The 22,526-nt window shown below is 38.5% G+C and overlaps 2 protein-coding genes across 3 annotated transcripts in view; one reads left to right on the top strand and one right to left on the bottom strand.

Annotated features, from left to right (window-relative positions):
* Positions 1 to 4,428, top strand: part of grin3a (glutamate receptor, ionotropic, N-methyl-D-aspartate 3A) — a 38,691-nt gene extending 34,263 nt beyond the window's left edge. The window contains exon 10 of the mRNA XM_068335142.1: positions 3,846 to 4,428. Coding sequence (XP_068191243.1) covers positions 3,846 to 4,428 — 583 coding nt within the window. The remainder of the gene's footprint in view (positions 1 to 3,845) is intronic.
* Positions 4,429 to 7,513: 3,085 nt separating this feature from the next.
* plppr1 (phospholipid phosphatase related 1) overlaps positions 7,514 to 22,526 on the bottom strand; it is a 47,378-nt gene continuing 32,365 nt past the window's right edge. For both annotated transcript variants that reach the window (XM_068334794.1, XM_068334793.1), the window contains 5 exons: positions 20,433 to 20,565; positions 17,038 to 17,288; positions 15,367 to 15,543; positions 9,420 to 9,551; positions 7,514 to 8,855 (listed from right to left, as the gene is read on the bottom strand). In XM_068334794.1, the coding sequence (XP_068190895.1) occupies positions 8,823 to 8,855; positions 9,420 to 9,551; positions 15,367 to 15,543; positions 17,038 to 17,288; positions 20,433 to 20,565 (726 nt within the window). In that variant the 3' untranslated portion in view covers positions 7,514 to 8,822. The remainder of the gene's footprint in view (positions 8,856 to 9,419; positions 9,552 to 15,366; positions 15,544 to 17,037; positions 17,289 to 20,432; positions 20,566 to 22,526) is intronic.

Below are 22,526 nucleotides of genomic sequence, written 5' to 3'. Positions count from 1 at the left end.
TTCATCATCATCATAAAAAAAGGCATTGTTTAACTGAAAGGAGCACAGGGGTAAAGATTTAATTGGCAAAATATGGTGATGGAACTATAACATATTTTATTTCCATACTAACAAGGTTGCAAAAGCCTAGAGGCAACAGTAAAGTGTTATGAGCTGTCTGTACGAAGCTGGAAAACTATCCAATTAAGATCTGTCATCCCATCAGGATCTTGTGATTTTGTATCAAAGGCAGTGTTAAGGTGGCATAGTTGGAGGAAATATGTTTAATATAATCTTCCCTTTGGTTCTTTGTCCGGAGAATTCCTCCATAGTTTAATATACGTGCTTTTTATGAATATACTGTATTAAACATGAAAAGTAGCTGCGACTTTTGATTTGGCTTTCCATGGAAAGATAGGGTAAAGGTCAGTCATCTTATTCATAGCATTTTTTTTCAAAAATCTATACAATAAGGGAGATGATTACTCTTGGTTTATTAATATTCCTAAATGTGTTCAATGTAAAACTAATATGTGACAGTTTTACATTATTTTTTGTACATAAGTTTTTGTATTTGTTTGTACACACCTTCTGTAATGGTTTTGGGTTACTTCGTCCTGTTTTCAAGAGAAGAATCATTCTCTCAATGTGCTTTATTCTTTTGTTTTATCTGCTACCTTAGTTGATTAGAATCCTGTTTGTTTAGTATTTGCATCTTCCTTCTTGAGGTATCAGTTTTTGTTGCCTGCATGTTTTTGTCTGCTGTGTGGCATTAAAGATTGCTTTTCAGTTCTGCATGCTTGCCTGTCCTTTGCCTTCACTGTGTGAACTGAACTTTATTTGAACTCACAACACATAGCAGATCCAGCAGAGTATTATTGTAAGATACTATGACGAGTAAATCATGCAATGTCTGGGATCTTTAGGAAACTAATATCGTCACTTACAGGGTACATGCATTTTCCCTATATGATTGAATTTTCTGGCCACAATAGAAACTCTGCAGGGTCGACAAAACTGGGAAAGATTTGGGCTTCCTGCCTCCCCTCACTCCAGCTGTGTAATTCTCCTTTAGCACCATCACTGCATTTTCAGGATAGTGTAATTACAACGGCTAGCAGTTACTGGAAAACAGCAAGGCGACCATATTTGAGGAAGGTGCTCAGGAGGTCATTTAATGCTACTCAGAGATGCATTTCCCCAAAAAGCTGGTGGGAAATATCTTACTCAAGGACACTTCAGGAGGGTGCGTATCTTTCTGGTGCACCTGTGTCATGCTTGTTTAAGAAAAGCTGTGATGTCTGGTGGCAACATCTGTATTGACAGACGGATTTGGGAAATACTGCTCAGCAGTGAAATATTTCATTCTATGGGTGTAGCATAAAGATCTGCTGCAGGTTAACACAAGCTATCCTGCCTTCAAAGGCTGTAGTGATTGACCCAGGACAAGAAAACCTTGTTGGACGTAAATAGTAAGAGCTAGGGATGAGCAAGTACACCACTTTCTGTATCTTTATCTGTATCTGTTCAACCATCTAAATTATCTGTATCCATATATGTACGGAATGGGCGGGACTTATACCGGAAGTGAGTGTATTTTGGCTGGAAATGGATGGGACTTAAATCGGTACATTATGTTAATTCTGAAATTGATATGGATTGATTGGATTGATAAGAAGTTGCTCTATTTATTTATTGTTTATTTTAAAACTATTTAACGAACAGCCTCAAAATTGAGCTTCCAATCGCTGTTTTTGATCACAAAAGTAAGAGAACTATTTACAGAACAAGTAAATTAACAGTCGGCCTCACAGAATTCTGCAAATTCTGAATTTTATGAAGTTTTATCAAGTTATCAAGTTATTATATCATGTATTTCATAAAAGAGATACAATACACAACTTTATAATAAAAAAATAATTGGAACAAATAGACTGGACAAGGCGTGCCTTTAGCAAAGCAAGCACACTAAACCCAGGATGACACCAGTGTTGTATAATATCCCCTATTTCATTTCAAATGCCACTTTCATTCTGCTTCCTTTCTGTTTTGTGCCGATGCTGTGCCGGGAAAAACACACTGCTTTGGGCAAGTCTTGATGTTACAGGTTTTTCTCATGGTCAGTGCATTCAAAGGGACGAATATGTCACCAAGTGGAACGACGCATTTCATAACCTTGTCTTTTTTAAAGTGTTAGTTGAAAATCTTTTGGAATACTTCTTTCTTCCGTACTTTGCTGTAAGTCTGCAGTACATGAAAAAATATTGTGCAGGATAGAATGACTAGAAGGAAGGACACCGATTGATGATCCGTCTTCTCTCCTGCCCAGCCCACAGCCCCACAAAGGGGATTTGTCAGGTGATGTATGTTTAAGCCTGCAGTAGAGACGACATTAGCGATGCTGTATCGAACTGACACCTCAATCCCCTGACCCATGTTACTGCAGCTAGTGCTCATTAGCTAAAGATGGAGGAAGACCTTTAGGTTGGATGGGAGAGGCTGTGGATTTCTGCTGGTACTGAAGTAAGCTAATTGAAACATGTTTCCCAGGGAGCCTTAGTTTCAATGTTTTTTTTTTAATACCTGATGTAAGTGCTGTTCATTAAAATAAATTAAAACACTTGCTCGATTTCAGTATTAAAGTGATTATGATTATATTAAGACAGAGCCCCTCCATCAATTTATCACTGGCTGCTTTACTGGTAGCCAAACACAATCCTGAACAAATGCTGCTCGATGATTCCTGAATGCACATCTTGCTCTTCAACTATGACCATTACCAACAAGGGAAGTTATTGTCTTGGCCATTAGGCATGGAAATAAAAATAGAAGAAAAACTGGGTGTGACAGCAAATAGTGATACTACTAACAAACACAACCATCTCAATCCATCAACATATCCATCTCAGTCCACCAGCTATTTATTAATCGATCTCCAAGCCCACATAAATAAAGATGTGCTGCTAATCTGATCATTATGGATGCCAAGACAATCGATAAAATAAATACATTAGTTCAACCCACATTAAATGCATTAGTTCAACCCTACCTAGTGCTGATTCCCTCACGAGGAAGGGAATCAGCACTAGGTAGGACTCATTACTCAAAAGACACAGTCATCACCATCCTTATGGACGAGTCACTTGTGTAGTTAAAATATAAAACATATCACACAATAGAGAGTAGAGCAATACACATTGGGACATATTTAAAGTTTTTTTTTTTTTTTTCATTTAATAAGACATTCAGGAAAAACACACACTTGTATTCCTCTAGGAAACTCAACATGACCTTCTTGACTGTAAAGTCTTGACCTTTTCCAACAAGCAGCTTGGGAAAATATTTAATTTGCAATTATTTTCCAGTTGTGTTTCTTCTTCCCTTTTGGTTTGACATACAGCAGGCATACCATTGTATTGTATGTGCAACAGAACTTACAGGGTTGACGTGATGTGTACGTGCAACAGTTCCAGAGGAAAACACGGCACTCAGAGACTGCAACATCCTGCGACATCATCACATTTTTGTGCCTCTGGCTTCCTGAAAATGTTGCGTTTGCTTTTGCGATTATATCTCATCAGGTTTTCGAGATGTGTACCTAAAAAGGTATAAAAGTGAAAATTTGAACTTGACCTAGTTTTTCAAGGTCAAGGTTGTGATTTCATTTTCATCCCATTAATAATAATGTAATGTGCTTTTTCTTTCATCTTTCTATCTGCAAAGGTTGTGAAGATATTTGGTGGACGGACACACAAACACTGACAATTACAATACATCACCACTTTGCGGGATGTAATAACCACTACTTTTAAAGACACACTATTTTCTTGAATTGACATTTGATGAAAACATTGTATTTTTTCTAGGTGCAATGAGGGAAGCAACCAGTCAGCATCCTGGAGTCCTTCAAAGTCCTCCCATTGCAACAGGCGCAGAGTCCTTCCAAAAGACATTCAGAATGACCTGGAATGTTCAACCTCCAGGAATCTTCCCTCTCAACCACCCTCATCTCCTTTGCCTCATCCACATACTCTTCCACTATTGGAGAAACACTTGCCCATTGTTACCAACTCTAATGGTCGCTCTGACCTGCTAGGGCGAGTTTTGGGCCGAGGCCTGGGACCAGAACATGGGGGTTCAGGGCAAGGTGTAACATCAGGACCGGGCCGGAGTTTGGATGCAGGTGACTGTGGCACCAGCCTGGGCATGGGCAGGATCCCGCTAGTACAGGAGCTGTCAGAACTGGAAGGTGAAATCCTTATAATAAAACAGCAACTGCAGTCAGCCATGAGGAGGAAGCGAGAGCTTGAACAGTTTCAATCAGAAAACCATCCAGCAAAACAGACAGAATCCAGCCAGCCCACAACACACCAGTCCAACCAGTTATCTCAGTATACCCAGCTCCACCAGCAAAATAACCAACATACAAACACACTCCCGGAGTACTGAACGTATTTCAGAAAAGGATGTCTGAGTTTTGAATCTTTACGAAGTTAAATCCTCCACTAATGCTCAGGCCTTCCTTTGAAAGTTAGACTGAAACACTATCAAAGACATCAAAGCCTGCTCTGTATTTCTGGAAGAGTATTACCTGATGTCTGGAACACGGGATTTACTCAGACAAGTGGTACTGGTCAACAGTGAACTGGTGATACTGAAGTAAATGTGTTCCCACCAGCTTGTTGCTGTCACTGAATACTGTACACGCCCTTAATTTCTTAACTTCCACTCTGTGATTCAGTCACCTCTTTTTCAACCCATCTTGTTCCCTTCATTGTTTCTTTTCACTTCCACTCCTGCTCCTCTCTAACCCTTCCTCCCCCCCCAGCCCCCACCTCTCTCATTGCTTTCTCTCTAATCCTTGTCTCTTCAAGGTTACAGGTTTGCTTGCCACGATGATAACTTTCATCACAGATATGAAGACTCTGGTATTTAAGCTTAATGGGCTAATTCACCTGGGTCTTACGCTGAGACTTACCAAGTGTAAATGACCTGGGGTTGAACCCAGCCAATCAAGTCTTTATGTCCTTGTATCTTGCTGAGATCTCATACCTTTAAGGTGGAATGTTAAAAAATGTGGCTGTTGTTGATGGGCTGGATACCAGTGACGACCTCATGTTTTTGGCCTTCGACAGTGCATTTATTTTGGCTCAGGTTATTTTTTTCTTTCTGGTGCACTTTTTGTGGATTGGTTGGGCAAATGTCACAAAAAAACAAAAAAAAAAAAAAGTAGAGAAACCTTCAGTAAGATACCTGTATATTTATCAAAAGATGTAGTTGGTGTCTGCTGGTGGATGATGGGGCAATTTCGGATATTTTGGTGATCACCATTTAATCTGTCCTGCCCTTCACAGATGCACTTGTAGTTTCTTAAAGAAAACTGCACCTTTAATTCATTGTTCAACTTGTCAGAGTTTGACTTGTGGTCTGTACATTTTTCTTCTTCATGATGTACTTGGGATTATAAATAACACAGGTTAGGAAAATATAAAACATCAAATGTCAATTTTTATCTTTTTTATTAAACCAAAACCTTCTTATGTCATACGAGAGAGAACCCACAGTGACGCCCGTGTAAACATGCCCATTAAATGTCCCTGTTCCATGTGGTCCACCTGGTTTGTGTTATAACCCACATAATTTTCTTTTAAGGATAAATAGGTGTGTGTTTTTATGGGTTAAAGACCTATTAATTATCACGTGATCTTGTAACACAAGACCTCCAGTTTCTAACAGAGGCCCGTTGCTGATATTAAATGTAACCATGAACCTAACACCACTTGTTGAACTCTGACATTTGATTTGAAATGATGATTCACAACAGAACACACTGAAGCAGTCCCTCTGTGATGAGACCTGTTTTCTTGCATCTTTTCTATTTGCATTTGGATGTGTTCCGTTATTAAAAAATGTACCTCTCTTCTTCGCACTTATTTCATTCTTTGTTTCAGTCTCCCAGAAGTGGTCTCAACCTAATATCAATAAATATTTTCGACAACATATTAGAGAGCATCACATTAGGTACTTTCTTTTAGTGTAAAATCCATTCCAGCTGTTAGCTAGGACCATTTTGAATTCTAAAAACTTTAATATTATTTAACAAAAGGATAAATTCAGTTGCTAACATCTGAATCTGACCGGCGGCTTTTTGAGTATACAATGCTCTTTGAGGCCAATCCCTCTATCTTTGAGGGATAGAGTTTGTTGCTTTCTAGAAAGACAAAAAATTAATAAATGAAACATGAGTAACAGATCGACTGACACTAAGGGGCACCAATGAAACTGTGCCTTAAGGATTTATCTATATTGTTAGCCACTTGACATTACTCATTTCCCTCCCAACTTTATGTACATACCGGTAATCACTCAGACAAATCTGTGCTGCACACCTTGTAACATTACAAGCCATTCACACACATATGCTTATACACAGACAACCTCACACACACAGAAGTTCCTATTTTTTTAACCACTGTGTCTGTACAAGTACAAGCTGTCACTACCAAAATGAACACCTAACAAAACACCTCGTAAAAGAGCAGAGTACTGGCTGAGCCATCAGCTTTCTTTATATGTGTACATATGTCTTGCTAAGTTATGATATATACATCAGCTATGCAACTGTATTCATCAAAGTATGAAACAACATTAAAAATTGATATGGCTCTGGTTTTACCATATTTCTAATCATTCTTATCACTTGTTCAGGTAACATGTCGTTCGACTGGGGTATTGTCTCATGAAGAAGTGAAATGCCTCTTTCCACGCATGTGGCACTGGCTACCTGGGACAAAAAAAATTACATTTTAGGGGGTGTCTTAACATTGGCTTATTCTAAAACACCATTAGTTCCTTACTTGTTCTTCCAGCATCATGCTTGAATATAGATGTGGGGGCCTTTCAAAGCTTTTTTATTATTCTCTTTAGAGAATCTGCTGAAACTTCTGTGGAAGCACTGATTTGTGATGTTTCTTAATGGTTAGGCCTTTTTATTTTCTGTTAGGACCTTATTCTAGTATCAGTCTACACACTGGTCGCATACATTTTACAGCTTATCTACACTCTGGTTAGTATTTATTTATATATTACTCATGCTGGAACCATGACATCACTTATAGGGCTGATTGCTATGGAGACTTTACTTTAACAGGGATCAACAGGGTCAATAACAGATAAGGAATAATTACTGCAGGATAAAGCTTAACTGAATGTAAAATAATAGCTCTTTAAATATTCAAACAAACCTGTTTTCCACTTCCAGGAAGTTAACTTTGAAAGACTAACTGTAAAGATGGGATCATACTTGGATCATAAATGAATTTCCCCAAGAGGGATAAATACAGTACAGATTATACTTTGAGCATTTTTAATTTGTAATTTAAAAAAAAAGACTTATTGTTTTTATGTATCTTACCTTGGGTGATTATTGACTTTAGTAGTGTTTTCAATTGTAAAGTTGTAATATAAAAAATCACGAAAAAGAACACATTGTCAATATTGACTAGTTAAGAAAGAAAAAAATTATGTAGCGTTTGAAATAATTTTTTTATTTCTTAAAGTAAAAGACAGTTATAATCACAATGATAATGAGTACAGTTCAAATCATGAACATCCATAAAACGTCTTGGCTTCTCTCTTCATGCTGGGTGTATCTTCCGATGGGAAATGGAGTCACAACATTTGCAGCACAATCCACTGGTGGGCTGGGGAGGGAGGAGGGATGCCTCGAGGAGGAAAAGTGAAGCAGGAGTCATCAGCCTGGTTCCCATTAAAAGGGCTAGCCAGGCTTTAATTGGGTCACTCAGATTCACTCCAAGAGCATGTCTGCTTCATTTTTTCCCCATTTATATTATAAATATTTTGACCACTGGGATATCACTTTCAGTATTTTTGTGAAACCTTAGCAGTGTAATCTTTTTCTAGATCTGGGACAGGCTAGCTACCCCCTTTTGGCCTCTTTATAGAAAAATCCCACTGAATCAGCGAACTGGGGTAAAATACACCCATTTTCAAAATTTCAATCAATTTCACTTTCACTACGGTGAATAAATCCACACGTTAAACCACGTCTTGTAACTTAGAGGATGTCACAGACTCCTCCTCGTTTCATCCAGAAGGGGGAGAGGGGTCATTCCCAGAAACACCTAAACTGATACCAAAACATATCCAGGTTTACAGCAGGCAAACAGGTCCAAACGGATCATAATAGTCATACAGATTGACAAAAATCTTTACAAAATATGACCTGACATGGTCGATTAATGTACAGACAGATAATAAAAAGAAGGATTCTGCCTTTTTTCTGTACAAATAACAAACACCACAGAACAACAACGTCAATATTTTTTTCCAAACCACATTTTTCAGACTGAGGCGCATAGATGTGGTTATCGATGAGGCAAGTCACCTGACAGGATGTGATATAGAACAGAGAGAGTCAGCTGACAGGGAGTGTGCAGGTTTAACACCGTCAGGGTGGACTACAGCACTCACTCATACAAAATGTACAAAACACTGTCCTCTAACTACAAATAGCACACCTTGGAGGGAAAAATGGTCCATGTTTCAAATGGTCTCAAGTATCTGGAGAAACAATCTGTGCTTAGGTTTGCCTTTTGATCATTTTGCAGGTGATGAAATCCGTGTGTGCGATGGCTGGTTGAATTGAGCATAGCCCAAATAGATGAGAACCATTGCAAACATGTATTTTGTCTCCTTGGTGAATTAAACAGATATTTCAGGAGTGCTTTTAGTAGGCATTCGGAGCCACGTGGCATGCGTCCTCGTCATTTTGTCTGGAAGTGCTGTGGAGACGCAAACGTGACCCGGTGCTGCCCCCTTAGTCATGTGACCTCCGTCATCGAAGCCGAGTGGTTCTGAAAATGGATGTGGGAGAAGGGATGGAGTGTGGTGTGGGGATTGAGAGGGATAACAAATAAACCAAAAGGAAAAGGGGAAAGAGAGCAAAAAGGTGTGGAAATAAAAAAGGTAGAGGAAATCATTGTCAGGCTATATCAGGAGTGTTCTTTGTGAGGTTCTGTCTTTATTTCTGTGCATTTATTGAGGAAGGAAGTGTTGCAGTGCAAAATAGCATGCCTATATGCTCTTTAGAACTGCTTCATGAAAGAAAGAAAGAAATTAAGAAAGAAAGATAATAAACTAAATATGTGGTTGGTAAACCCTGTCTTTAGATAGATAATGAATTTAATCTCATTCTCTATGGGGACACTGACAAATTACTTGCATACCAGGACATGAAAACATATTACAACATGTTACAGTCACAGCATATTACAGCACAAAACAAAATACAACAGTTGTCTGTAGGAAGATATCTGTTTTAAGTTCACAGTCTTTGGGGAGATCTGCCAGTTGCCAGTTATTGGAGAAAGATACTGTGCATTATTTTGTAGGATGCCGGGTTAAGTGTTTTAAGATACCTGTGCGCTGAGGGTCTCCAGGGGGCTCTCTACACGAGGGAAAGTCATCAGAGGCAGACCACGGTAGTCTTCAGTTTTCTGTTTAGTTGCTGAACCGTGGACCCCTTTGAAGTTGTTGACGACACAAACACCCTGTGCAGAATGAGGAATGTTCACAGTTAATGGGCTTCTTTCAAAAAGCAGGTTTAGTTGAAAACCTGGATAACTTAACCCTAAAATCAGGGAAAACCAGAGTTTTCAGTTTCACAAAGGGAGGTAACTTAACCCAGAGTTAAGAGCAGAATCCGTTAATGCTTCATTGGAGGCTAAATGTCACTCTGTATTGCACCAGAATGGGAACAGAACAATCAGTAACATACAATATTCGACCACATTTGTTTTCTTCAATTTCTTGTTAATTTCTTTTTCTTCTTATCAATTAGTAACTCCTGTGAGCGTCATGTGACTAAAACAGACAGAAAATAAAACCTGAAATACCTTAAAGCGGTTATAAGCAGTACAATGCCACAGATATTAATGTAAGAACTAAAGCAGTCTTTTGGCTATTATCAAGGAAAACATGCAAAAGAGCTAGGTGCCAGCTCTTGATTTCAGTTCTTACATAATATTGGTATATACAATGGTATGAATGTTCCTGTCAGCTGTTTTTGTACCGTGCATATATCGATTTACTGTTTAATTTACATAACATTCAAACGTTTCAATAGGTTTCATTATTTAACAGACATTGATATAGATGAGAGAACGGTTATGTGCGTGAAAAGAGCATTTTGTTGGCAAAAAAACAACTGTACAGTCGAACGTCCACTTAATATTTACTGTACAATATCAAACATAATGAGGAAGAAGAGGATCCCTAACGAGATGATGCAGAAGTCTGACCTCTGTGAACGATGTTTTTATATTTCATTCTCAGATGCTGACGTGCACTTCTCCCCCGCTGGATTGCACCTAAATAAAATGAATTAATAAACTATTATTCAAGCCGTTTACCTACGTAATTTTACCGTGAGTGCAACGGGCTACGTTTAAACTTAAGTAGTGACTTGAGCAGCATGTAATCTCCCTCTTCTTTGTAGCTGCAACGGTGTTCCTGTTTCTTCATAAAATGACCTCATAAGTCTTCATATGCATGAATTAAAATCTGTACTTCGACTGCCGTAAAGTGCTGCTGTGCACGTCTCGTCCGTCGTCATGGTGAATCGTCGAATCGGGTCTCCATTGATGATGGCGTTAAACTGCAGGTTAACTTACTCTGGGTTAACAAAACTAACCCTGAAAAGCGTTTGTGAAACCAAAATCCCAAGGTTTTCCGAGTTCAGTGTAAGTCAACCCAGAACCACAGGTTTACCTCAGGGTTGGTTAACCCTGCCTCTGTGAAACGGGCCCAATATCAAGGTAGGATCAAAATGACACAGGTCAACCATGCCCTGAGGCAACTGGTTCACTGATGGAGGATGATCAAGGATTTATTGTTCATGTTGCTTCATCGAGTGCTTCTCTAGTGCACCCAAAATCAAACACATGAATCATAACTGCTGAACAAGAATCCAAGTTACACAGTTTAACATGAACATAAGAATTCTTCAGAATAAAAAACAAACTGCTAACATTATATCAAGGGTGAGTTAAAATGTTCAAAATGTTAAACTTTTTTTGTTAGTTCTCCAAAGAGACTGTGTCGTTGTTCTCACATAGCTGCTCCTATTTTTTAAAGATACGTTTCACAAGGTTTCTGTTTTTCCCTAACTAATGTTTTTTTCCCAAAGACCATGGAAAACTGCTTCTTTTCCATTTTTATATCTGGTTACCCACGCAAACACAGACTCAGGCCAACCTGCCATCAATCGCTCGAGGTGACTAAAGCGAAATTTGCTCATTGCCATGGTGATGATGAAATCTATGTTAAAAGTCTTTTTGTGGTTGTTGTTGTGGTTGTCGTTGTTTGATTTAAAATTAAACACTGAAAAAATGTGTCTGGACTGAAGTGACTCAATCATTTTCTTGGTTTTCAGATCAGTGTAAAATGTCTTTTTACGTGACGAATTCTAAGTGCCTTAAAAGACTCAAAATAAATCTTCAACTCAAAAGAAATGTCACAAAAGCAGAGTTAGATCTTTGCTTAAAATTATTGTCTATTACAAACCCTTGCAAACTTTATGAAGCCCCCAGGTCAACCTCTGCAGTTTGTATTACATATTAAATCTGGTGTATGAAGCAACTAAAACATAGCAAAGAGTTTGGTTGGAAAATCAAACAAACAAAATGCTGCAGGTTTCAAGGGGCTGTGCTTCTGTAAGACTTCAGCATGATCCTTTACTTTGTCTTAGATCAAGTGGACCCTTCTGCGTCCTGTTAGGATTCGATCGCCTCTCCTTGACTGCACATAACACTGATTCCTCAATCTGCTGGCAGAGGACAAATCTCTTGTAAGGCCAAAGGCGGTTGCTCTTTGATGAGTCCATTCCAATCCCCTGTCTGTGCTCACTGATAGCACACGGATTTGAGCTATACCTGCTTTCTACTTGCCTTGTACCCATCTATTTCACTCATGATAGCAGTCCATCACATCTCCTCAGTCTTCAGATGACAACACCTTGATAGGCCTCCTCAGAATCGTTTGGTAAATGTGCAGTAGAGAGACTCAGGTCCTGCTTTGCTAGTAAGCAGCAGGAAAAGAGCAGGTTTGAAGCTGCCGTCACAATGATTAACTTTCTTCTTTTCATTTTTCCCTCGAGAGCACTGACTCAGTGCACGTCAGTTTTTATAGGTCGGTCATTATAAGCTTATATTCTTCATTAAGTGTTTCCTCCTCTGCGTCATGCACCAAGGACAACTTGCTTAATGTTGACCACCACTGGAGGCACATCAATGGCTTTTATCTTCAAGCCAAATACAAAAGCATACATATAATGGCAGCAGATCTCAGAAGACTAAACTTGCCATTATTTTCACCTCATTTGTAGTTCTGCTTTAACATTCAAATACTAACTATACAATATCTGGTCTCCTCCTTTCTACCCTGTAGAGCTGTCTGTGAACCTGTTTTCTATATCACTATTTATTGTTTCATCATTTCTGAACTCCTACTAGACAATATCATAACTAGTCATACGACACACTGGATATAGCCCATTTCTATGTTCAGGTTCCTTGTGAAGATAGAGAGGGTCTATCTTCAGAAGGAGCCTGAAGAAGCACAATGTTTGCTGCATCGTGCTTCATTGTTCACCTGTATCGCCAACCACAACGTCCCACAGAGCTGGGAAATGTGTGTCTCAGGGCTCCATTAGTGGCAACTGTTGTTAGAAGAGTTGTACCTTCATCCCAAAATCCTTGATGTGTGCAACTAGTTGGCTCACTACTGTGTGTTTTCCTTGAAGGCTGGTATTCAGCGCATTCAGATGTTATGTCAACCCAATAAAAAACCCAAGTCTGCCATCTATTCAGTGTTTGACAGTTGTTGCATCAATTTTCCCTTTACAGACAAAAACTGTCCAAGTTCCGCATTAAGAGAAAAAAATACCAGCACTGAGGTTTTCCTGCAGAGCCTTCTCACATCTCCACACTCAGTCTGTATTTGAGTCGTTTCAATTTCTCAACATGTCAGCTTTTGTATAGCTGTTTAGATGTATTAGCATGTAAAAGTATTAACAGTATTAGTATTATCAAGGAAACAATCTTATGCTAAATCAGGCAGACAGTTATTACAGACTTCCGAGTAAAATATTGTTAATTTCCGCTTTTCTTGGAAGCTGCTGTTTCAGTATCAAACTTCCAGTTGAAGGGTCAGAGCAAACATCATTCGCACAGCTAAGGGTGGGCTGCGAACAACTGCAGAGCTCCCTGGAGTGACGACCCCTCCCAAGCAAGTGTACCAGCGTCAGCAAGCACTGTGATTCGTCCATTATTCAAGTTTATGGCAGTTGACAGACTTGTTGCATGTACTGCATGCTCAATCTGTGTACTGTCTGGTGGGCAAAATATAACACATTTTTGGACATAAAGTAAGGGTTTTATAAAAACCAACCTCGGACCATAACTGGCCCGTGGACCTGACTGTGGTCTGTGGTCTAGACTTCCCTGGTCTACATTTACTGGCTCTAACTTTCAACCTGACCTACATTGTTGGCAGTCTCAATGTTCACCAACATCCCCATACACTTAAATACATTTAAGTTTACAGTGATTAGAATAAAAGAAAGACAAAACACTGCAGATGACCCGTCAACTGGAAAGCCATGTGAAAGCTGACGTCAGAGCAAACTGTTCACTTAGTCTTATATTTGTTGAGTTATTTGACATGACGTGAAATAATAGTCTATGAGATGTTAATGTGACACTGCTTGGTGGAGGTTGCAGCAGAAAGTGGAACTAAAGTATTCGGACATGGTGGCACGCGGTTGTTTGTATGTACAAATGTTCATAAGTCAGATGTTCATATCTTGAGGACTATCTGTGCTGGGTTTAGTTCTGTCTGCTTAACAATCCAGACCTGCCTGTGTCATCCACGGTAACTAGGAGAAAGTGTTTAGAATTTTTTATCCTGTATTTTTATTGTAAATATTATTTTTCTGTTTTTGTTACACTGAAAAAAGTTCAATATCCATATTAAATTTGTTATTTTCCAGATGACTTAGTTGTAGTTCAACCACATATGAGGTTTTGTTATCATGTATACTAGCATGTAGTGTGTCTGTCGCTGGTGTGAGCTCCAAAACAACCTTCAAATTTTTCACCATGTTTGATCACAGTAGTGAAAGTACATCTGAGGAGTTTCCATTTAAATGCATTTTTGCAAGGCAGTTTCTATTTGTGAGAATCAAAGGGCTATGAAATCAGTCACCAGCAGCCACTGAATGAATATCAATCCTTTCTTTCACACCCATTCCTGCTTTGAGGCTAGAGGCCCAGCGGAGATTACGTGTAATGAAGACTGTTGAATACATCTTATTTGATTTTTGGGAGTTTTTCTTCACCTTCCATTCTCCTTGGTAGACTTTCTGCCTCAGTCCCTAAAACCTCTAGGGGGTTCCATCTACAACATAACTTCAATCCCAGAAAAATCTGATGTTGATAAAACCATTTAACGCAGAGCCAGAATATCCTGTTGTTTATTTTAGTAAGACACAGACAAAGATTCCTACCGTTCCTTTGGAGACCAGAACTGTAGGTGACATTGTAACTGTGGTTCTCTGAGTGAAGAGACTATCTATCTACCCATTGACATATTCTGTGTGAACAGAGATCACCCCGATGTTTCCTGGCCTCCTTGTCGGCAGGGCCAGTGATGCTCTGATTAGCATCTTGTGGCCAAGCACACAGTGGTAGCTGATGGATTCCAGCCGACTCACCTCAGTCTCATGCTTGGGCGGGTTGTATGTATTGTATATTTGTAGGGAGTTTGATTCTGGCACAGACTGAAGACATTCCATGTTCTTGACGTCAGAGTCTAGATTCAATGGTGAACTGTAGGTTGCATTGCAACTGTTGCTCTCTGAGGGAAGAGACTCGCTCTCTCTCATCCTCAGGATCAGGTGTTAATCTTAGAAAAAATGTGTAATAAGACAAACCTGTGTCTTACATAGACTTTGTATGTGCCTAGAGCTACTGCAGCTGTTGCCAGTTAGCTAGGGGTGATACTTTTGTCAAAGGCCTACATGTATGTACTGTATATTGCTGGGTACACCTACGGTGTGAATTTATCAGAACACTGCTTCCTTTCTGTGGTTCTCTCCATTATTTCAGACAAAAACACAAACACCTGTTAAAACTAGTGTTTCCCTCAACTTGTCTCTAAATTTTGGTCCTTCCTCTCTGTGCTTGTTAATTATTAATTGGTGGATTGGATCAGTTCCAAAATAAAGTCTTGACCAGAATGGCCATAAATGAAACATTTTTTCTTCTCCACTCCTGCCTCTTAAACTTTTCACTCCATTTTTCTCACCAGAAACAGAGCGACGGCTGATCCCAGTATAAAACCAGCCACCACGTCTGAGCAGTGGTTTCGGTACTCTGACACTCGGTTGAGACCGGTGAGGAAAGCTGAACAGAGCGTTCCCAAACAGAGTACAGGCTTGGCCAGGCGACTGGACTTGGTCTTGATGGTGCTGGTGATGTACATCTGGAAGGGTGCACAGAAAGCATTTAAAATATAACCAGAAAACAATGCAAAGCCTAGTTCTTCTTTAGTGTCTCCCTAAGGTTTAGCAAAAGTCTATTTACTTCTCTTTAAGGAGACAAAATGATGCAATCTCATGCAGAGAAACTAGAGATGTTCCCACAGAAATTTTACATTTTCATGAAAGCAAAGAGGGTCCATTGCATACCAAAACATTTAAAGAAAGATGTCAAAAGGTTACATCATATGACTAACATAACCCTGAAGAACAGTTACTTTTCCCCCTAAAAGCTGAACCTAATAAAAGATTACCTATTTGAAAGTGAAAGTCTGTCAGTTTAATATACACTCTCAAATTGTTCTACAAATGTTCTTAATAACCTTGTACTTTCTTACAAGACAACCGAAGAGCTGTTTAGCATGTTTTTTCTATATTCATCTTCCTCCACTCCTCTCTGTCTTTCACAATTCTCATGAAAAAACCCCAAAAAACATTCTTATCAAACCCACAACACACTTTACAACACACTTTTAAATAGAAGGTGATACATGAATCCACTCTTGTAAAATTCTCAATTAAAGCCTAATGTAGCCACTCTCTACAACCATTATTCCTCCTTAATCATTTTTTTTAAAACTGCAAATCTAGTGAAAAACATTTAATCATTCCAGGTTAAAAAGGTCTATTTATCTTTAAGTGTGTGAGTGTCGTTTCCACCAAGATGTAAACAAATTACCTTCAATCCCAAAAGTAAGTCTGGTGCCAGAAGTACATTTAAAAATTGATTTCTAATTAACTGTGCTCGGGTTGAGTCGGAGAAAATCTGAAAATCTGTTTCAAAATGAGTTTCATTATTTGTTTTCTCAATCCATGTTTTAAAAAATATGTTTGCTGACGAAAATGCTATATTGAATATATTAAATACACACACGCACGCACTCATGCACGTACGCGCACACATCCATTTATTTTAATCAACATTGCCTGAAACCACCGGTTTAATACACAGATACCTGCCATCAGTAAAAAAATACAATTAACTGTTGCAGACAGACAACAACGTATATCATGTAAATGTGAGCAAAGACTTAACAATTAAAATTCAAATAGGTCTTAAACTCCATAAATGTGTAAATTGAAGGACCCATCTAAAGGGCCCCAAAATGCATGTGCGAAGATTAACTTAATTGCATACTATTTACCACTTTCTTTTAGATAGACTACACACTACACATGTAAAGAGAGGAAACATAACAACCTTGGCAGGGAATAAAAATGTCCTCATTCCTTGATTACTTATGTTAAGGCCTGATGTTACATAATGATAATTTCATAATAACATATGGTAACCAAACTATAGTCAAATGTCTTACAGTATACTGTATGATAACAGTGAATAAGAGTGGGGTTATGTGGTGTTTTGCCCATTGTTTACAGCTTATTACATGTCAGCACTGCGTAAATTGTGATCAGTTACCATGTATTATCAGTCTCACCGTTAGGTAAACAGCAGAGTAAACACTCAGTGAAGAGTCCTTGGACGGGAACGACCGGCGTGCATTCTCCACGATAACAGGGTTCCCAGTGCAGATGTTCCCATTGACAATAAATTGGCGATTTAAACGACACTCTGCACCAGTGTAGTTGGGCTTGCAGACAGACAGGAAGTAGGGCGAGAGACCTCCTGTCACTACCTGACCTGCGTTGACGAAGATGTCCGTGGCAAACAGGCCAAATGCAAACACACCTAGGGGTGAGGGTTCACAATGAGAATAAGAAACATCAGCAAAGAAAGCTTTACATGTTTAAATGTTGATGGCTACGCTGTCATCCATGATGGACAACGACTCAAACTGCCTGCAGGGCACTTTGACAGCATTGAAGAGCTCCTTCAGCATTTGGCTGCTTCCTTCAAAGTGTGTGAAGAAATGTTATTGTAGGTTATTCCTTCCTGCAGCTGTCAACTTCAAAGAATTTAAAATTCCTAATTTTAAAATTATGTACATTACTTCTCTACTTCTTATTATTATTTATCTTATTTGTTGAGTGTCCATCCTTCCATTTCTCTGTGAATATCTGTGGAAATTTCTGTTATCTTATCTTATCCTATCCTATCCTATCCTATCCTATCCTATCCTATCCTATCCTATGCTACCTTACCTTACCTTACCTTACCTTACCTTACCTTACTTTACCTTACCTCATCTCATCTAATCTCATCTCCTCATCTCATCTCATCTCATCTTATCTTATCTTATCTTATCCTATCCTATCCTATCTTATCTTACAATGGTCGGATCATCTTATATCGGTTGTTAAGGCAGGCTGCAGCTGTCCAGCACTGAAGGTCCCAACTGTCATTACGCTGAACTCCAGAATATGCAATTTTTCCATTAGTGGGAAACTACTTTGAATGCAAAGTCTATTGATTTTGTACTGCCATTATTTAACCCCTGCTTTTAATCCCAAATGACGGTTTACATAAATAAAAAACCCCCAAAACAAAACATACCCCGACCTTTTCCTTTTTTTGTACTTATCAATCTGATGTGATATCGACATGAGACAAAAACAAAAATATTGAAGTCATATTAAGTGAAATTGGAAGGACAAGGGCAAACAATCTAATATAAGCACAATGAGAAAAAAATGTTTTATATGAATGATTGCACTGACACTGTCAGCCCACCAAGCCAGACCCGTGTCTGCATCTGTATTCCTTTTTGCTGTCAAATATGGCTGCTGATTATCTGGCCTGCTTAGCCATGAAATTACTCTCCTTTGTATTTTCATTCAGAGAGGGGAGGGCTGCAGAGTCTTGGGGTGAGGGGGTTGGGTGTGGGGTTGCCCGTGAGGGTTAAAGGGATGCGATCGTGTGAAGGGCATTGAGGGGAACTAGAGGGAGGGAATTAGGGTGAGTGGTGGGGAGAATGGAGGCCGCAAGAGAGCAGGAAACTAAAAGCCTCAATGATCCTACCAATTTGCAAGGCTGTTCAGGAGCAGAAGGAAATATAAATCATGTGAACTGCCAAATGAATTCCTGATGAGTTCGCCATAAATTGAATGGATATTATTTAAAAATGTTCAATGTGGTTCTGATTGTGCCAGGAGAGTCCAGCACATGACCCTTTCTGCTGCTGATAGCTGATAGCTGGTCAGTTTGCCCAGGTCTAGTCAAGCCAAGTGGAAAAGGGAAAAGGATATAGATACTGTATATACAAATATATTTCCTGTCTGTCTGGTGTTAATTGAGTTATTCATTTTTTCTTCTCTCTTACATCTTACACTCAAGACTGAACCAACTGAAGTACATAAATGTCATTGTGAACAGAGATGTGATAACGCTCTCAAGTGATCCAGTTATCCGATTGCCCTAAACTGGGTGGAATGATCCCAGTTAAAAAAATGATTTTTCGATTGACTGCAGATACACGACGGAAGCATCAGTGGGTTGTATTGAATACATAGATAAACTGAAGATTGAAGTGCATGTAGATGACATGAAGTATGAGGACATCGGAGATGACAATATGTACACCAGTATTCTAAGGATGACCCCAATCCTAAAAAATATTTTCTTTTTTTTTCATTTTAATCAACTGTATCGATCCCTGTAAAGAAATTATTAGTCTACTCTAGTACAGACTGGTTATTAGTTACATGCAGTATATATAGTAGGTACACACAGGAGGCCTGTAGGCATGCAGGTGATGGGGAGGTAGAGTGACGGGCAGCTCCTTCGTCATGCACCCCCAATGAGAATCTTATAAGAGGTTTACCTCCCGAGCACCTTGACAGTGCTCGGGAGGTAAACTGACACCTCCCACTGTCAGTTCACACTCTAACTCCAACCCGACACGGATCTTGAACCGACGGCTACTGATCCCCAGTCCAAGACTTAGTGGACAGAGCTACTGCCGCCCAAAAAAACAACAGTTAGGTTCAACCAAGATTGGAAGTCAGATCGCTGGATTCAGAGTCCAGAGTGCTAACCATTATACCATGGAACTTGTTATTATACAGTATTTTTATAGGTGTTTTATTACTGAAGTTTGCAATTTCTCCAATTTCTATGATGACTTTACTGTGACAAAATGGGTTTAGAATGTCAAACCACTGCATATTGATTGTTTGATTAAAAGACTTAATTCTCTCTTACTGTACTTTAAAAAAAAAAAATTAAATTAAATTAAATTAAAAATAAAATTATATATATATATATATATATATATATATATATATATATATATATATATATATATATATATATATATATATATATATATATATATATATTTGTACATTTTTATTGCTGCCTGTCCCCACATTTATTGTCTAAGAACACTGCATTGTGTTGTAAATTATGACAGGTGGTTCTGCCTTTTTAACAGGGTCACCCTTGTAAAATAGATCCTTAATCTCAATGGGTTTTGGAAAGATAACAAAAAACATGATTATATGTATCGCAATAAACATAAAAGTGACAGTAATCTTGCAAAATAGGTTAATTATAGATTCTGAATTGACCATAGATGTGAATTAGGGTGAGAATGGATTTGCTGTTTTCAAGATGGGATATACCCAGGTCGTCATTGTAACTGAGAATTAGTTCACAATTGACTTGGTTAAAAGGTTAAATAAAATTGTGTATAATATTAAATTTAGAGAATATTAAATACCCAAATCAAAAATGTAATGAAAAAAAAAGAAACAGTTTGAAATCTGTCTGCTAATTGAGAACCAGCACAGATTGATTATCATCTTGCACATTTATACTGCTATTTTTTTCATAGTCTTGGTGGAAGTAATTTGTACAAACCTCAGTTGTATTAAGGCACTATGAGTAAGACAGAAAAAAAAACCAACATTAAGCCAAATAAAGCCTTCTTACCTATGAAGCGCACAATGCGGCGGATGAGAGGGTTGAGGTAACAACAGTCTCCTGTAAGAATAGTTTTCTCTTGGGCCAGGAGAGCTTCTCTCGTTGACTTCATCATATACATGGACACCTCTCCAATGAAAATCTACACATGTGCACAAATGCATACAGAAAAATTCAAACGAGAAAAAATAGAAGTCAAGAGACACAGACGAATAATGGAAACAAACCAAGAATGAGAGAAAAAGGACAAACAAGGACAAGAAAGTGGAGAAAATATAATGTTAGACATGAGAATTTAGGGCAGAGGACCATTTTCCCCCGTCTTCCTGTCTCTATAAACAACTGTGTCTTATTTCGAGATTTCTCCAGGCCCATTATAGTGTGGATATTACATCAGGTCTAATGGAAAAACTGCTGCTGGACACAAAAATGAAACTCATTGCCACCTGCCATAGGTGATAAGAAGCTGCCTCGAAAACATGTGACTGTGCGCAGTCCACGGGCATGTTAACATGCTGTTTTGATCATTATTTTGTTTGTATGTGTGTGTGTGCGCGCATGTGTGTATGTGTGTGTTTGTGTGTGACAAAACCCCTGTATTTTGGCATTGCCTGATGGTATGATGTTGGGAAAAAAAAGGGTGAATGACAAAAAGAAATAGAAACAGAAGTCCCACAAATCAGTGTTGAAGTCTTTTAAGGCTGTGCATTGGATTCAGTCAAGTTTAGATTTGTACTGTATGCATGAAGGAAAATAAATTAGGATTAAGAAACACTTTTTCCAAGGCATGATATATAAATAAGATGTGCAAATAGCAAAGGAAATGTCATTAAAGACATCATGACAGAAATATATAATTTCAGACACACAAGAAAAAAAAAAAAATAGACATCTATCTTCAAAGGAAAGAAAACAAAATGGAGCTTAATCTTCAAAAAGAAAACTGGAAAAATTTGGTTACACACTATCAGTTGTGAAAAATCAAAACAAATTTTGGAACAAGGATATAACAGTTTAGCATTGTGAATGTTAAATGAGATGACAGCCCACATGATGTAAATAGACCTCTGCTGCTCTGGAACACGTAGGCAGACCTATGTACCAATCAGTCTGTTATCAGCATCCATTTAGAGCAACTTGTTTAACTCAATTACTAGGTCCCTGACAGATAGCTCCTTATAGAACCTTTCCCTAATACGTGTCTTATATAATGACTATCATATTTTTTCACAAAACACTAATTGCCTTGAAGTATTTGTCCCCTGATGGTCTGCCTCAATAATGAAAAGGTTAGTTACCACTGACTGATTGCCTTCCTTCAACTCGTGCTGTGAACTTCACTTTCCTAAATAATAAAACTACTCTGTGGAGACTGAAAACAACAATTTCCAAATATATAGGTAGTCCTCAACCTATGAACACAACAGGTTCCGAGAGACTCTTTTTTTAAGTTGTTATTTATTAACTTTCAATCTGTAATCGCAATTTGGGGTCATTTAGTCACTTAGGACCAAACTCTGCATGTGACGCGCCAACAGGAAAGTTGAAAGGGCCACATGAAGACCAACATCAGAGCAAACTGTTCACTTCACCTTATATTTTAACATGGAATTTGCAGTCTTAATCTATGGGATGCTAATGTCACGCTGCTCGCCGTGGCTTTCGGCAGAAAGGGAACCACAGTTGTCAGATATGGTTTTTCGAATCTATGAATGTTTGTAAATTGAATGTTTGTATCTCCAGTACCATCTGTATCACATTTTAGAACTGAGAAACAACTAGGCATTAAACAGTGGCTATCATCTGAGCGGACACTAATACATTTATATCTTCAACAGGGAGCCTGCTTTTTCGAAACAATGTGCCTGATGTAAAATAATAAGAACAGATTCAAGTTCATCTGCTCTCATAAAACCACTGACCCATGACAGATTTATTAGAGCAATACCATTGAAAGTCCGTAAAACACGTCACCTGTGACATTGCAATGACAGATAGTAACTGTCCAGAGTATTTAGGAGTAGGTTTCTTGAATAATTTTCACCCTGTTCAACTTTTTTAATTCATGCTCTACCTGAGAAACCTGTCCTCTGTTGAAAATAA

Source organism: Antennarius striatus, chromosome 15 (genome assembly GCF_040054535.1).
Source record: "Antennarius striatus isolate MH-2024 chromosome 15, ASM4005453v1, whole genome shotgun sequence".
Lineage (NCBI taxonomy): Eukaryota > Metazoa > Chordata > Actinopteri > Lophiiformes > Antennariidae > Antennarius > Antennarius striatus.
Note: the sequence above shows the minus strand (reverse complement) of the source record. Positions and strands in the feature narration are given on the sequence as shown.